The sequence below is a fragment of the Solanum dulcamara genome, chromosome 5 (genome assembly GCF_947179165.1).
Source record: "Solanum dulcamara chromosome 5, daSolDulc1.2, whole genome shotgun sequence".
NCBI classification, from domain to species: Eukaryota; Viridiplantae; Streptophyta; class Magnoliopsida; order Solanales; family Solanaceae; genus Solanum; species Solanum dulcamara.
In genome coordinates, this window is record NC_077241.1 from 77,079,501 (window position 1) to 77,095,458 (window position 15,958).

Below are 15,958 nucleotides of genomic sequence, written 5' to 3' on the forward strand. Positions count from 1 at the left end.
AAGGTTTATGACTTTATAAATAGAAGCTTATTCCATCTAACTTGGTAGCATTCACAATGTAGTCCTAAGGGGCTTTGAGAGTTTTGTGTGGGGGGAGAAATTGTGAGACACAAGTGATACGTTATTACTTGTGTGAACCTCTTTGTATTCCGAGTGAATTGTGTGAGGTTATTTCTCTCGATATTTTGTACTCTTATATTTATAGTGGATTGCTCATCTCCTCGTAGATGTAGGTCGGTTGACCGAACCACATTAAATGCTTGTGTCTCTTTTGGTATATTTCTCGTTTGTCTTCTTACTCATGATCATTCGAGGTTTGCTTTGCTAGATTTCGCATGACAGCTAATTATTTCGGTCCTAACAACAAGGTTCCTTACAAGGAAGAGTTCTACAAGGAGACATGTGGCTAGGTTAAAAAAGTACTTCATTATTTTGCTTTGTCTAAACAGGACGGATTTCAATTGGTTATTCCTTTTCTCTATTTGAGGTACATACCAAGTTGAATTTACAAAATAAGGATCTAGAAAATATTGATCACAACAGAGACTTATATTTTATTCATTTCAGATTAAAATTGTAGCAATGATTGAGAAGTGGGCTATCAGGATGCCTTTGATGATGAGGAGCACTCCTACCTCCTAAATGTCCTATATCTTCATTTTACATCTGATTTCTAACTGATATGGGAAGTTATTTTGCTAATAAAAACTAACATTTACATGCCTTGCATAATATTCTGTATAGGCATAGAGCAATTCAGTGATGGTCTTAAACTATAGTTGGATACGTAGACTCAAAACCTCATGTCGAACATGTATGGTTCACAATTTCAGTATCCATAATTACAATTTGCTTTATCGGCAAGTACTTTCTTGTTTTAATAAGCTGACTTAGAGTTGTTGAGTGGAATGTTTCTCTGTCAAAGAGCCTTGATTTTTAAACGATGATTGCTATTGTTTTGCATTCTCTACTTATGAGAATGATATGGCACTATAGCTTATGGGTAATTTAGCCACAAAGATCATTGTCAATGTACTGAGCTCACAATAAGGAGCTAGCAGTTTGTTGTCCTAACAATTTGCTCATATTGAGTATATTATTAGTTGTTACTATTATTTAATATAGTATCTTATATATAGAGAGGATCATATCCTACTGATTGGCAGCTTCTAAGGCCTACAAGCTATATATCTTTCTTTTCTTTTTTTTTTCCATTTTTCCTCCCATTTTTTAAAACCTAATTTTCCAATCAAATTTAAGTTATTTCTCCCAAAAGTCACGACTAATCAAGATTCAATCAATTAATAATTGCAGTTTTCAGTTAGAAAACTCCAAAAGACACATTTACTCTCATCTCATATGTTTTCTCCCCACTTCGCGATATTCACTGGTTGCAGCTTTGGGAACTAACAATTGCAACAGAGATTTCCCTGTTTCTTTCCTAAGGTTAATCTTTTGACACTTTTCCTCTGATTTTCTTGTCTTTTTCTTCTAATCTCGGGCCTTATGTTTTTTCTCTCCACACTTAGCAGCATTTGTTGGAGTAGATTTTTGCAATGTAAAGAACTATTGATTGAAGCAGAGATTTTTGTAAGTTTTATATGTTTTTCTCTTGAAAGTGTCTTTTTAAATTAAAAAAAAAAAGAACAAGCTTTTTCTGTTAATTCAGGAAATTTGGCACAACAACCTAGTTCAATGCGATATAAAGGAAAAAAAACTTACTATATAGAGTTAGTTGATGGTCCACTAGATATCTAACTCTCCAAACGGGGATATTTATTTGTCTTTTATCTTTCAATTCTAACATATTATTTTTCTCTGACAATTTTTCGCGCTAGGCGCTCACCTTTTTTGTCTGGGTGGATGCTGGCGGGCAGGGCTTGCTTAACCGGATACATGGAATTGGGATCTCTCTTGCAGTCATTTGAAATTATTAGAAGTGTAGTTATCAAAAAATTATCACTAAAAATTAAATAGGATCTTTTTATATTGCTTTGATTATATAACTTTGTGCTATATTGGTATTATTATAATAACGAATGTGATGTGGATTTTCTGTATGCAAAAAGTGCACTTATCTTTTTTCTCCTTTCCTATAATATTTTTATATCTTTAAGCTGATATCTGAGAAGAAACTACCTCTTGAAGAAGCAACATTTGAGAATCCAACTGTTACAAAGTCTGGAAGCAAAAGAAATAAACAATTGTTCTCATCCTTACTACCCAAAATCCCTAAGACATATTACTGTGAAGAAATAAACAACTGTTCTCACCATAACCCCAGTAAATAGTCATGATTCTATTTATTCCTCCATTGCTTCTTCTTTCCTTATTTCATGTCACAGTTATTCATTATTTTTCATCACTTAGTTATTGTAATTATGAAGAAGTATTATATATTGAACATATATATTGTATAATGTTCTATTCTATGTTGTTCGGGCTCTCTAAAGATGCTTCTACACATGTGTTGGATCCTTTAAAAATGCATCACTTTTGGAGGATCTAGCAAAGAGTTCGAGCAACATAAGTTTTATTTATATATTGGTCTTCCCCCTTACCCCGCAATAAAAAGTTAGCAGGATGTTGATTTGGTTGTATAAATTTTGCAGTTCTACACCAATTAATGAATGATAATATTTGTCACGATCCAAAATGGGCCATGAGTGGCACCCACACTTGACCTCCTTGGTGGGAGAACCAACGATACAAACCCCAACTAATAACAATAACGCGGAAGCTCAAATAAATACGTTTTCCCCAAAACCTGAAAGTCATCACATGAAGGACATCTAAATTCTAAAATTAAGTCTCGAATTATCAAACACCAAATAAATAAATAACATAACGTGTCTGAAAACTAAGGACACCATGCCATGATAAGAGATTCCATCGCCAGCTAGAAGGATAGCTCACCCTGAAATCTTATGAACTGGAGACTGACTAGAGCTGAGATCGAGTCAAAGTCGGTGGAATACTCGCTGCACCCCACAAAATAAAACAAAAAAAGATACAAGTAGGGGTCAGTACAGGACAACATGTACTAGGTAGGTATCATCGGCCGACTCAAAATAGGAATCAATATGCAATAAGTAATAGCGGGAAATCAACTGTAGCACTTAACAGGTGGCAACCAACAGGATCAAGATCAAGTGACAACACAATGAACAATTTCATAACCAATCAACAATATTAAGATCACACATGAGGACTCAAGCCTCCATATCACACTCCTTTGGAAAATGAGTTATTGGAGATTGGGTAGTATTAAGTCATTTTAATATATTTTTCTTTAATATTACCGTGCCGGAACGTGACACCCGATCCAAATATACCATGTCGGAACGTGACACCCGATCCAAATATATCGTGTCGGAACGTGACACCCAATCCAAATATATCTAATTTATCATTCTTCATGATTACATTCCACTTCATTAACAATATTTCATCAAGCCTTCTTTATTCAAGGCACCACTTTTGATAGGGCAAGTTCAAGATTATGGATTTCATGGCCTCAGGATTTCAGACCAATCACAACAACATATCAATCATCCAAACCACAATAATTAAATGCATAGTAAACTTCACGCATTACTCAATGACTATCGATCACTCTTAAGAGTCTATCTATGATATAGAATAAAAAACCATAACCTACCTCAACCGAAGAACCGAAGTAAAGCAAGCTAATCCACCAATGTCTTTCCTTTCTTCAATGCCTCAGACCAATTTCAATCTATTAAATATATAATATTTATAAGTAAACTAATCCGTAAACACCAATATTATATATATGTTTAACCTAGACCCAATAACTCACCTAATTCTATAAATACGTTCCTAATCTTGATGCCACTTAACATGTCCACTCCCATATTTTATGAATTTCAAAGCTAGGGTTAAACCTTAATTAAATTAAATAATCACTTTAAAACTTGAGCCTCTCGTAACGCTTCCGAATTATCAAAATATGTTCAAATACATAATCTTCATAAGAATACGAATTCAATGACACCCATATAGCTATATTTATTTTCGGATAAAAAATTAGGTCAAAAAGTCATTCCGAGTCATTGAAGTCAAATCTGAAATTTTCTTTCCAATTATGTTCACTCATGATAAAATAAATTCACATGTCAAATTTCAGCTAAAACGGATCGTTATTCGACCCCCAAATCAAGATTTTATGTGAAGAATCCTAGGATCATATTTTCTTATTTCAACATTATTTCTTCACCAATATACCCTAAAAATATGTTCATAATCACATAAAAATTTAATGGAAAGGATGAAAATAATTACCTTGACGCTTTGGAATGAAAATTCCTATTTTTCTCTTCTCCTTTATTTTTCTTTTCTCCTTTCTTTTCTTTCTTCCTCCGTATTTTTTTCCCCAGCTTCTGCGTTCTGCTTTGTCTTCGTCACTGTTCTCTTCATTCATTTTTTTTTCCTTTCTTTTTGCTCCAACTAATTATGTAAAAAAAATAATTATAAACCCTATCCTTTTCCTTTAATAATTGGTATGTAATATTAATTAAATTAAGACTTTAACCCATTAATTTAATTAGTTATTTAAATTCAACCCTCAACTAAATAATCATACTTATTGAATAATCCAAAATACCCATTAAAAATTTACGGAATGAGTCTTTTATAAAATAAAAAGCTCTAGTTCTCAAAATGACCTAATGGGTCGTTACAATATTTTGATCATGTTTAAGTTGGAAACTTCGCTGCTTGTGTGTACGAACTTTTTAAGACTTATATGATTATTATTGATATATTGTTTGAATCTCAATTATTCAATTAATCATCAATTTTCGCCGAGATTGTTTTCTTCTTTCATTTTATAAGATCTTGTACAAGATTTTATAGAATTCTGTTAACACAACGTAAAAACTTCATCTTATCTAAGTTGCTTATGGAGTTAGTAATATAGAAAGTGTTGGTGTTAATTGAATCCTCTTTTCCCCAATTGAGAGGACTATCCCTCGAGAACTCTATAATTTCTAAAAATTATAAAATCATATGATGTGTTGCATATATTGATTACTTCGAATTTTTCATTTGTGTAGTTAGGAGAAGTTTCATAACCGCGCGAAGCAAATAATTTTACTAGTATTAAATAATTAAAAATTATTTAATTTGTTCATTCTATATATGTAACTAGATAAAAGTTTGTCTTTTTCTAAAAGTTAATAAATACTCGAAAAATTCATAAATTACTAAACTAGTTTAATAATGTTATTATATCGACTAAATAGTTTGATAAAATTATATGTTACTTGAGGGTGGTGTATTGGCTAAGAGATAGTCGATTGGAGGATAGTATTTTGTGTTGGGGATGACAGTAATAGTTGATGATTGTTATGGTAACGATGGGGTTAGTGATAATTAGTTTGTAGCGAATGATGAAAAAAAGTATATATTTGTAATTTTTTGACGAAAAAATATCACTTTTTAACATTATTAGAGTATGTGGTTCTGTTACTGTAATATAATTGATGGTGATAATTATATTGCGAAAGGTGTCTAGTGTGCTGATATTTGAATGTAGAAATCTTTAAATAAACATTTTAGTGAATGATATTAAAATGGTATTGCAAATCTTGTTTAGATTATTAAGATTTTGTTGCAAAATCTTATCCAGATTCATTAAATGATTCTAACATAGACAAAACAAATACACTACTTAATAATTAAAATTCAAATCTTAAAAAATAAATGCACAATAAGTGAAATCTGAATACTTAAAAATAATCTGAATAATTAAAATTTTAATCTTAAAAAAGAAACGCACAATAACTGAAATTTTATTAATGATTAAAATTAAAATCTTACATTAAGCATAAACAAATAAAATTTCAATAGATCAAGATCTTTCATTAAACATAAACAAATACTTTTTTTGTCCTAATTTATGCGTCACTGTTCAGATTTCGAGAGTCAAACGGTTTAATATTGAATTAAGTATGAAATTTTAAAATTATTTGAAATAAAATTTGCATATACGTAAAACATATAAGTCACAATAATTGATAGCTCAAGATATAAGTCAGAATAATTGATAATTCAAGATATTTAACAAATATATGAAAAAATTAAGATCAAAGAAAGACTAGTTTGATCTCGAAATCCAAAAAGTATCACGTTTACGAATAGTTACGGTTTATTTTACATTACAATTTTTTTTTAAAATCATTTTTATTTTAAATTTTGTATCCAAACAAACAATGTCTCATAATGAAATTAAGAGTCTGTTTGGATTGACTTATTTTAAGTATTTTTAAACATTTTTTTAACGTTTGAATTAAAAAATAATGCTACTAAGTACTTAATTTAAAGATAAAATAATAAAAATAAGTCACAAAATTCTAAGTTAAAATTTATAACTTGTGAATTTTCACTTATAAGTCAGAAACAAATTCAAACATGCTCTAAGAGTGAAAGGGTATAATAGGCAGTATAATGCTCCTCCATTGTTCCTAGTGTTCAATTTTTTTGACGAAGAAACCAAAGTAAGCAAATAGAAACAACAGTTTCTATACAGCTCCTAAATCAGTTTCTAATTTACAAACAAACAAAGTTATTTTTTTTCTTAATTATGTAAGAGTGTTGTAATTGATTTCTTCTTCTTTTTCCATGCGATATCCGAAGTTTGTAGAGCTCTAACTAAATCTGAATCGTGCTCTGTAGGCTCATTTGGGGGTGGCGTTCTCAACAGAATTTTTACCATACTCAAGGCTCGAATTGGAGACCTCTGATTAAGGGTAGAGCAGTCCAACTAATGCACCACAATTCATGTTGGTTATAATTAAATTTTTTTCCACCATAATGTCCGGAGTTCGTAGAGTCCCGAATATTAAATCTTGAATCATGCACTGCAAGCCTATTTGGAGGTGGCGCTCCCAACAGAATCTTCGTCATATTCAAGGCTCGAATCCAAAGCCTCCAATTAAGAATGGAGCAGTCCTATCACTTCACCACAACGGTTATAATTGATTTCTTCACCTACGTGTTACCAAGGAAGATAAAAACATAACAACATGCAGAAAAAGACACCATATATCCACCTGCCAAAACCTATACCACGTACTTAACATGCAACCCCTTTAATCCCCTATAAATTTAGTCCATTTTTTCCATTGAACAACATCTCACATCTTTTCATTATAATCATCATCATCTAAAAAAAAGTTTAATTAAATTAATCATGGGTAGAGTAATGATTATTGGAGCCATTTCTTTAGCCATCCTTTTCATGGCAGCCACAGTTTGTAGCTCACGTATCATGACCATCACCATTTCTGAAGATGCTGAGAACCCACAGACTCAAAGCTGCCAGCAGCAAATTCAGCAGGTTCTCTTTTATTTTATCAATCACAAAAAATGACCTTTTTTATATTTAATTTATATGGCATGGTTTCAATTTTGAGAGTCCAACTTCTTATTTTTTTGATGGTGAATTCAAACCTACAATTTTGAAGATTTTTAAAAAATAATCTATATATTTAAAATATTACCAAGTAACCAGAATTAACAATTTAAAATCATGCAAATAAATCACAATTAGTTCTTTTTATTCGACTCTCGAACTAAAATTGAGATAGAGAAAACAATAATTTATTCTATATGGTGACAAATATTTATGATTAGATGAAAATTTTCGTGTCCCTTCACATGAATTGAAATGGTGATGTGTTATTAACAATACAGGCACAACAGCTACGCTCATGCCAAGAGTTCCTAAGGCAGAAGGTCCAATATGAGGATCAACAAATCCCGCGTGAGGTTCAACAGTGTTGCAATCAGCTGGAACAAATACAAGACCCACAGTGTCGTTGTGAGGGATTAATGCAAGTGGTTCAACAAGAGGAGCAGACAGGCCAAGTGCAAGGAAGAAAAAAGCAGCAAATGCTTCAGACTGCACAGAATTTGCCTGGTTTATGTAGACTTAGCCCACAGCGATGTGAGATCCAAACACTTCGCACCTTGTTTTAATTATGTTAATATATATAAGGCATCTTAATTTGCAACAAATATGCAAATTATATATGTATTGCCTTTTAATAAAAGATCTAGTTGTTGTTGTAGACTCGATCGTTGTAGTATTAATAAAATAATCACACCTTTAGTGGTGTGATGTTCGTCATATTCGACTCTGTTTCTGTTTTTGACTATGTTCAACAAGTGTCATTATTTTCCTTTTATTTTTTTAAATAATTAAGAATTAATCTAAATAGTTTTTTTAATCAGCAAAAATAATCCGCATATAAAATATGTATATTCGGCTATTTGTGTAAATATCCTTCGTTTTACATAATATTATATTTACCATTTATAGTAATAAATATTATTTTTTAATGAAGATTTATAATATATTTATAATATAATTTTAATATATATTGCAGAGAATAATTTATAAAATTCATATAATATAGGTTTTATTACATCTATCATATATTTTAATATACTTATAATATATCATATATTTTAATATACTTATAATATATTGTGTTAATTTCTTATTAAACAAGCCTAATATATTTTAAAAACACTTATAATACATTTATATAGTATGCATTTACTATTAGGTATTGCTAAAATTAGTAATTATTTAATAAAAAATACTCACCCAAATAATTTTCCTAATTAAATTATAAACTAAAAATAGCCCGCGGAGGTATAGTATGTGTATAATTGTGTATAATTTATATATAGGGTTAAGAAAAAGTAAACAGTAATTTGTTCGGCTATTTGCATTCTTTATTTATGTAAAGATCCCTTCATTATAAGTAAATTAAGATTAATTTCCCTAATTAGAAGTTACCGTGTGGTTGTATGTATATCAAGCATTTGTTCTTACACATGGTCATACATATTTTCATATACAAATGTATATATTTGGACACACAAATACGTATATAAATGTATATTTTTTAAAAAAGTATCACTATAAAGTGTAATTACAAGGTATGTTGTATATCTACATCAGGTAATTTTTCCAAAATTCTATCCAATGTAGAAATTACTCCGTATTTCTCAATTTATGTCGAAGTTTAGAATTGAAAAAAGAAGACTTTGAAATTTACGGTTTACAAGTCATGGGGAGTATAGGCTATCAAATTGTCAAGTTCAGGAGGATTATTGGGCCAACTAAAAATTCAGATGTACATTAAATAAAAGTAGTCATGTTTATAAAAGAAATTTTCATGTAGTATTCTAATTTGATTATGAAGAAAAAATAAAAAAAAATAAAAAAAAATATATATATATATATTCTTGGTATCTTTCTTAACATAAAGAATATAGATCCAATGCAAATAGTATATAGATTTACAATATATTATAATTCATACCACAAAACCAACAGTCACTATACATGTCAAAGTAATAATAAGATATGAACAATATGTTTGTTTTTGTCTAATGTAAAAAGAAAGACAGAATTAATAAAATCATAAAGCTCTTTAGTTAATTTTCACAGCTCCATCTTGATGTACGCAAACAGCTTAAATAACGACACCAATCGCAATGCTCATTTGCCTTCACACCTCTAAATAGCATCACCAATCCCACTGTGAATCTGTAGGATTTTTAGAGGGAAAAGAAACAAAATTATTGGCTCGGAATATACATGTATATATAGTATATGCACTGACGATGTAAAAAAAATAATTTGACCTTATTAGAAGTACTAACACACTATAATAAGTCATGTTAACTGAACTGTCAGCATATATGACTTAAATCCTTCTAAAATATATTACTATAGACACAAGAACGAAACGGATGTACAAGATTTTATATAGCGTGATCCCAACTAGTTGATATATATATTTATAGCAAGTCAACACCCATAGTTGCAAAGGAGTAGTGGGTGACAAGTTCTTAGGACTAATTGACTTAGAATTCTAAATCCGCCTCCTTATGCAGACCATAGTGTTACTCAACATTTGATCCTGATCGACCAATAAGTTATTCTGAGCTAAAAAAAGATTTACGAGCCTTTCTAACTATTTTTAAGACACTACTATAAGGCAAATATACTCTACCTCAATGAGATAGTGGTAAGGTCTGTATACACACTACCTTCCTCAGATCCCACTAGGTGGGAATTCACTGGGTAGGTTGTTGTACTGTAAGGCAAATGTAGGATGATAGAGCTTACCCGACAATCAACAAAATCGAGGCAATCAGCAGGAGAACGTATTGGTAAGCTTTGAACTTGGACTTGAGGCGACCTTCAGCTGGAAGATGTTGCCTTTCGAGCCAACCAAACTGAGGTCGTAGTAGCAGAACAAAGCCAAGAAGAAAACCACTCATGAAACCTCCAATATGGGCATAGTTATCGACGTGAGGAAGAAGACCAACAGCTAAGTTAATCGCGATGATGATAATAAGAGTGACAAGAGCTGCAGCCTGTACAAATGAGGGTAATTAGTGCCGGAATTAAGTACTTGGAACGTGTTATAAAATGAAACGAATAACCTGCTCAACAAGGGAAAGAACATAAAGAGATGCTTAAAGAGCCAATATGAATGACCTGTACAGAACCCTGACCGACAAAAGAAACAAAAGAAAAGAACAACAGAATACCAGAGTTTATACCTTATTGGTATATATACTCCAGTTAGTAAGAAGCTCCGATAACATTGCTCCAAGAAGTCCAAATAGAGCACCAGAAGCTCCAACAGAGATGCTTTGTTGAATGAAAAGGCAAGAAAGAACACTCCCACCAATTCCTGACAAAAGGTAGATAATCCCTACCCGGACTGCACGTAACATTACAGAATGGTAAGTAACACAAGACATAAATATAAGATCAAAAAATGAATTAGGACGCTTCTCAGCTCAAGTTTAAGAAAATCGAAGGTGGGGTTTGATTTCAGAAAGAAGTGACTGAAATTATTGATGATAAACAGCTTGCAAGTAAAAAAAACAGTACTTCAATTTCAGCAGATGACCTGCAATGACAAACTGACTCGTCGATGCTAGACACAGGGCACAATTTAGAGGAAAATAGAATGGTTTGCTTAGGCATGAAGAAAGCATTCGTAGAATAATAGTTATCCAAAAGAACGTAAATAAAAATTTGAGGGCATAGGGAGTAGAACTGTACCGAAACCAAACTGCTGCTCAAGGCGAATTCCAATGAAAACCAAGCTCAACATGTTGGCAAGCAGATGAACAACACCAGCATGTAACCAGATACAAGTGAAAAGCCTCCAGCCCTGATGTCCGTGAACTACTTTTTCCCATTCTAGAGCTCCCAATTTTTGCAGCCTGCACAAGAACAAGGAAGAATGAATATATAGTAGTTCATTTATCTGTCTTCCATTTTTTTCTTTGGGTTTCTCTTTCATTTTATTTTATATTTTCCAATATGAGTGACATCGGTGTGTGGCATAGCAGTAAGTAAGACGTTAGCAATAGCAGATTCTTCCATTTTAACTCCGGAACACTTGATAGTCAATTGAACCAATATAGGAACAAACATTGCATCACAGACTCTACCCCAAGGGATCTACTTATCTCCAAAATGCCCAGAAAAAAAGAAAAGCTATCCAATTCCCTCAATGAACACAAACACTCTTAAGATGGCGGTAGGGAATTCTCCATTAGAGGTTGCTGTTAAGTTTCTGCCAAAAGCACTCTCCTAAATATGCCTAACTTTGTAAAAATTTTACCAAGGGGGTGCTAACTGTACGTCCATCTAGCTGTCAGTTCACATCTCCAAAATGTAATTCTTCTCACAGAAAATGGAAAAAGGTTTGGTTTGGAGGTGTAGGGAAAGGTAGAAAGTGTTTCATAATTTAGTAGCAAACAAACAATTTTTCTACTATTTCGTTTGTCTGATGTTTGGAAGAGCTAGCCATTGCCCAAATGCAAATCACATTTGAAAGCCCATTTTTTTTATACTATCATGTTTGTGCTATCATTTCAGATTGAGCTTTTGACTACATCTGTTACCTAATACCTCCGGCATATCTTGCCTGGATTTCCATAAAGTGTGGGTTCATTATGTCAGCAGAAGTCCAAACAGCATAATAATAATGAGGATTAATTAATCAAAGTAAACTTAAGCCGAACTTTCAAGACGTTACAGCCAACATATGCAACTTGACATGATTGAACAAGCATTAGCATTAAGAGGTTAAAAGGCAATCAAAATATTGTTGATCTAGCAACAGCATCATTGCAACATTACAAAGGAAACGATCCCAGAATATTACTAAAAGGCTCCAAATGAACCCAAACAGGAGCTAAGAAGCAAACTTTAGATGTCCAAAAGACATGCTTGAGGCAAGAGTTCTAAACATTAGCAGAATTGACTAGCAATTAAGCTGGCATTATTGCACTCTTCAAACTATGCTTGGGTTGGCCTCCTAAGACCCCCATTTTAAAACCTTATAATAATATCAGATGAATGAAGAGGAAAGAGAAATTTGAAACTCTCATCAGAGGGCGAATGTGTTGTAGGAGTTATGGTTAGTCCGAATCCAGCAATTTTAGCTCAGACCATTAAAAAATAAGGCATTAAATAAGTCTGTGTAATAGATTTCATACCCTATAAATCAAATGGTTGTGATATAATTTCAAACTCTATCCATAAAATTCAAATCCTAAATCCACTTCTGCCAGCTGAAATGTCTTTGTTCAAACAAGACAAGAAACACAACAAAGTAATTGAATCATGAATCAGGCACAAATTAATCCAAGATAGTTAGTGTTTTACTAAAAACCAACAATATTTCCTTTTATGAATTAATGTAATCAACTTAAAAGCCTCTCCACCCCCACAAAGGTATTTCCTTTTATCGGAAACAACCTCTTTATCCTCACAGGTAGTGGTAAAGTCTGCATATATCTAACTTTCCCCAAACCCCACTTGTGGAATTACACTGGTATGACGAGTATGTTCTTGTTATAGAGAAAAATTCAATCTTTTTCCTTTTCTTGTGAGGATTAGCTGACTTACAAAACCATAGAAATCAAGAATCCATATTACCACACTCTGCATCAAATAAGCAAGAACCCTCATCCTCTATAAGTTCAAATTGTATACTATATATAATACAATCAAATCAGGCAGACCAATAAACATCAAAATCCATAAAAGAGAACAATCATTACAAAAATTAGGTCAAATTTAAAAAGGTAAAAACTTTACGTGGAAGAAGAGGGTCCAAAAAGTGGATTATCTTGAAGGGGTTGAAAAGAAAGCCTCCCAAGAAACCTGGCAACACACTGGCGGCGTCCACTGCCAAAATTGTTGATATTACTTGGGCAATTGTTCACAAACATGATGACAATAAACATAGCTACATTGGCCACAACAATCATAGGGACAAGCCAAGAAGTCCACTGTGATTCAGAATTCTCTATATAGTAAGGTACTGATGTTGTGGGGGGTGGTGGGTAACTCCCATTTCTGGATTTTGTTCCACCTCCCCTCTCCAGATCTCTGTTACCCATCATTCTTGATTTCAAAAAAACTGAACAAATTCAAGAATTTCTAGGAAGTGTATTTATATTGATGTGTGGGGGCGTGAGGGTGGGGGAAAAGTAGCTTGGAAGCAGAGATGAAGAAGGCTTTAGAACTGAATTTCAAGAATTGGGGAAGAATTAAAACTGAAAAAGAGAGGATTTTTAGGGGTTGTGAGGATTTATAACAGCTGGGAAGTATCTTTCAGACAGGAAAACGCGGTGAGCACATTTTTTTTTTATTTGCTTCTCTGTGTTATTTTAAGTTTGGTAGAACAAGATGAGAAACTTAAGTGGATGTGGATTAAGATATTATTATTCGATATGGTATATTTATATACCCCAAAAAGGTTAAATGAATTTATATATTTCTCTTTTTTACTTTTTAGTTTTTTCCTTTACAACAATCAAAAACAATGGTAGGGTCTTTTAATTAGGCATTTGTTCATGTCTTTTTTAAAAAAAAAAAAGAAAGTTTGAAGTTCTACTTGGACATAAATTTTATCTGAAAAAATTAACTTTTCGTGAATAAAAAAAGTTATTCAAATTTGAAAATCTCATCTATAAAAACTAACGGAAAAATTAATAATCAAATAATGTTCATTAATTTGGAAAATATATTTTCCCCTAATGAAGTTGGTTTATTTAAATGATCGTGAATTATTTAATTAAAAAAATCTTCATATTGCTTTGATATATGTTATTTAAGTCAAGAGTCTTTTGAAAATAATATTTTTACTTATGCGGTAGGTCCTAAGTATATTTTCTCATCTACAGACCCACCAAAATTACATTAATAATTGAATAATGATCCTTTAAAGAAACAACAATGGTCTTTTTTTCTAAGAAAAAAAAGTAATTAGAATTTGGAGTATGAAAGTTAATTTATTTAACAAAATCTTTAATATTTTAAAATTATTTGCTATAAATTTTACACATTTGAAGATACATAAAAGAGTATTATAAATTAGTATAATTCTTTTTAAAGTTTTATAAAATATTTAAAAAGATTGTAGGAGATTTTCCTTTTTGGGGGGATGAATCACGAAGAGATGATAATATAACTTTGCTCTTAAAAAAGAAAAGTGAATTATTATATCTAAGATGATGCAATTTTATAGAAGGTTGTTTTCTCTTGTAATATTATTAATGTCTTTTTTTCACACTTGGGGTAAACAATTATTCTCGAAAATGTTTTATTTAAACGATATTATACTTTTATCATCATCTTTCTATAATTAACAATTTCATATATAAAATTTTAATATGAATAATAATGAGATAATTGAGATTCATCTGCCCTTTAATCAGAAGTCTTAAAATCGTTCAAGAAATAAATTAATTGAGTCTCAATACATAGAGTAAATATCGGGTGAATTTTTCTTTTTTATAAAAAAAAAACTTCATAAAGTTGACAAACCTAAGAGTTATCACACCTTTTAACAAAATTCAAGTTAGTTGGAACATTAGGAAAAAAAAACTTAGAAATTGGCAAAGTAGTTGTACTTCTTGCAGTATAAAAATACAATCTTGACTTGAATCTCTCAATGTTCACATTTCATTTGGTGGAAATCATTTTCTCTTGACATTCACTTTATATATACAAACACAGACCACATGTTTTTTTGTTTGTAAAAATGTGAAGATAAAGATAAATAACTAAATAAAGATACATATATCGACAATTTGAAGATTAGGGTAAGCTTTTGATAGCTAAGTTCTACCTATGATAGTTGATATTTTGTTTTCACCACATATGTCATGTCATAACATATTGTGTTTTTTGAACATACAAATATATTCAATTTTAAGTTCTAACTTCAAATTATCATAGGAATGAATAATTATTTATGATATTTTCATGAAAAAATTTCAGGTCAAATATTTTTTTCTTAAAACGGAACATACAATAAAATAATATTTTTTAAGAAAATGAAGATGACTTTTTAATTTGTATTCATTGTATGTATTCAGAATTTTTTAGTGTGAAGCAAATATAATTGTGATCAGCATTATCATTTTTCGTATTGAACTATCCTTTCCAAAAAGGGAAAAAGGACAACTATATAGTATATATGGTTGATTAATTGTTGAACTACTAGCTTTCAACACAATTGGAAGAAAAAACAAATAAGAAAAAGTAAAATGGCGCAAGAAGAAATCATATTAAAGTAAAATGACACAAGAAGAAATCATATTAATTTTTCTCTTCTGACTACTAAAGAGTCAGAATTATTGTATGTTACATGTGTTAACGCTAGAGTTTTGTAAAATAATTAGTTGTTTACTGATAATGATTGTGGTGGAATTATAAGTACTTCTTCATTCTTAACCAGATGTTTTGAATTTGAGTTTCCCTGGGTTTTACCAGACCTTCCTTCTTCAATGTGAGACTTCTCGACGCGAATCTAAATTAGTGGGACTACAATATGGATATCGAATACCGAATAAGAAATTAAAAAAAATA

General features: G+C 31.2%; 2 protein-coding genes and 1 long non-coding RNA gene across 3 annotated transcripts; 2 read left to right on the forward strand and 1 right to left on the reverse strand.

The window, feature by feature from the left end:
- Window positions 1-209: 209 nt before the first annotated feature.
- Window positions 210-941, forward strand: LOC129888571 (uncharacterized). The gene is made up of 2 exons (XR_008766682.1): window positions 210-487; window positions 568-941. It is a non-coding gene; the product is annotated as an uncharacterized LOC129888571 (long non-coding RNA).
- A 6,275-nt stretch (window positions 942-7,216) lies between these two features.
- LOC129888572 (2S seed storage albumin protein-like) lies at window positions 7,217-8,085 on the forward strand. Its single transcript, XM_055963529.1, has 2 exons — window positions 7,217-7,363; window positions 7,720-8,085. The coding sequence occupies exons 1-2, from the start codon at window positions 7,217-7,219 to the stop codon at window positions 8,002-8,004; spliced, it is 432 nt and encodes a 143-aa protein (XP_055819504.1). The 3' UTR covers window positions 8,005-8,085.
- Window positions 8,086-9,276: 1,191 nt separating this feature from the next.
- On the reverse strand, window positions 9,277-13,812 carry LOC129889996 (RHOMBOID-like protein 2). Its single transcript, XM_055965485.1, has 5 exons — window positions 13,178-13,812; window positions 11,126-11,289; window positions 10,615-10,778; window positions 10,175-10,425; window positions 9,277-9,589 (listed from the first exon to the last, which is right to left on the reverse strand). Exons 1-5 carry the CDS (start codon window positions 13,483-13,485, stop codon window positions 9,478-9,480), a joined length of 999 nt encoding a protein of 332 aa, XP_055821460.1. The 5' UTR covers window positions 13,486-13,812; the 3' UTR covers window positions 9,277-9,477.
- Between the last annotated feature and the right edge of the window lie 2,146 nt (window positions 13,813-15,958).

Bases quoted from the DNA above. Each gene is read 5' to 3' on its own strand.
- LOC129888572 (XM_055963529.1), top strand. From the start codon at position 7,217: ATGGGTAGAGTAATGATTATTGGAGCCATTTCTTTAGCCATCCTTTTC. The intron at 7,364-7,719 runs GTTCTCTTTTAT...TTAACAATACAG, and splicing joins GCCAGCAGCAAATTCAGCAG to GCACAACAGCTACGCTCATG.
- LOC129889996 (XM_055965485.1), bottom strand. From the start codon at position 13,485: ATGATGGGTAACAGAGATCTGGAGAGGGGAGGTGGAACAAAATCCAGA. The intron at 10,779-11,125 runs GTACAGTTCTAC...TGTTACGTGCAG, and splicing joins TGAGCAGCAGTTTGGTTTCG to TCCGGGTAGGGATTATCTAC. The intron at 10,426-10,614 runs GTATAAACTCTG...TCATTTGTACAG, and splicing joins GGAGTATATATACCAATAAG to GCTGCAGCTCTTGTCACTCT.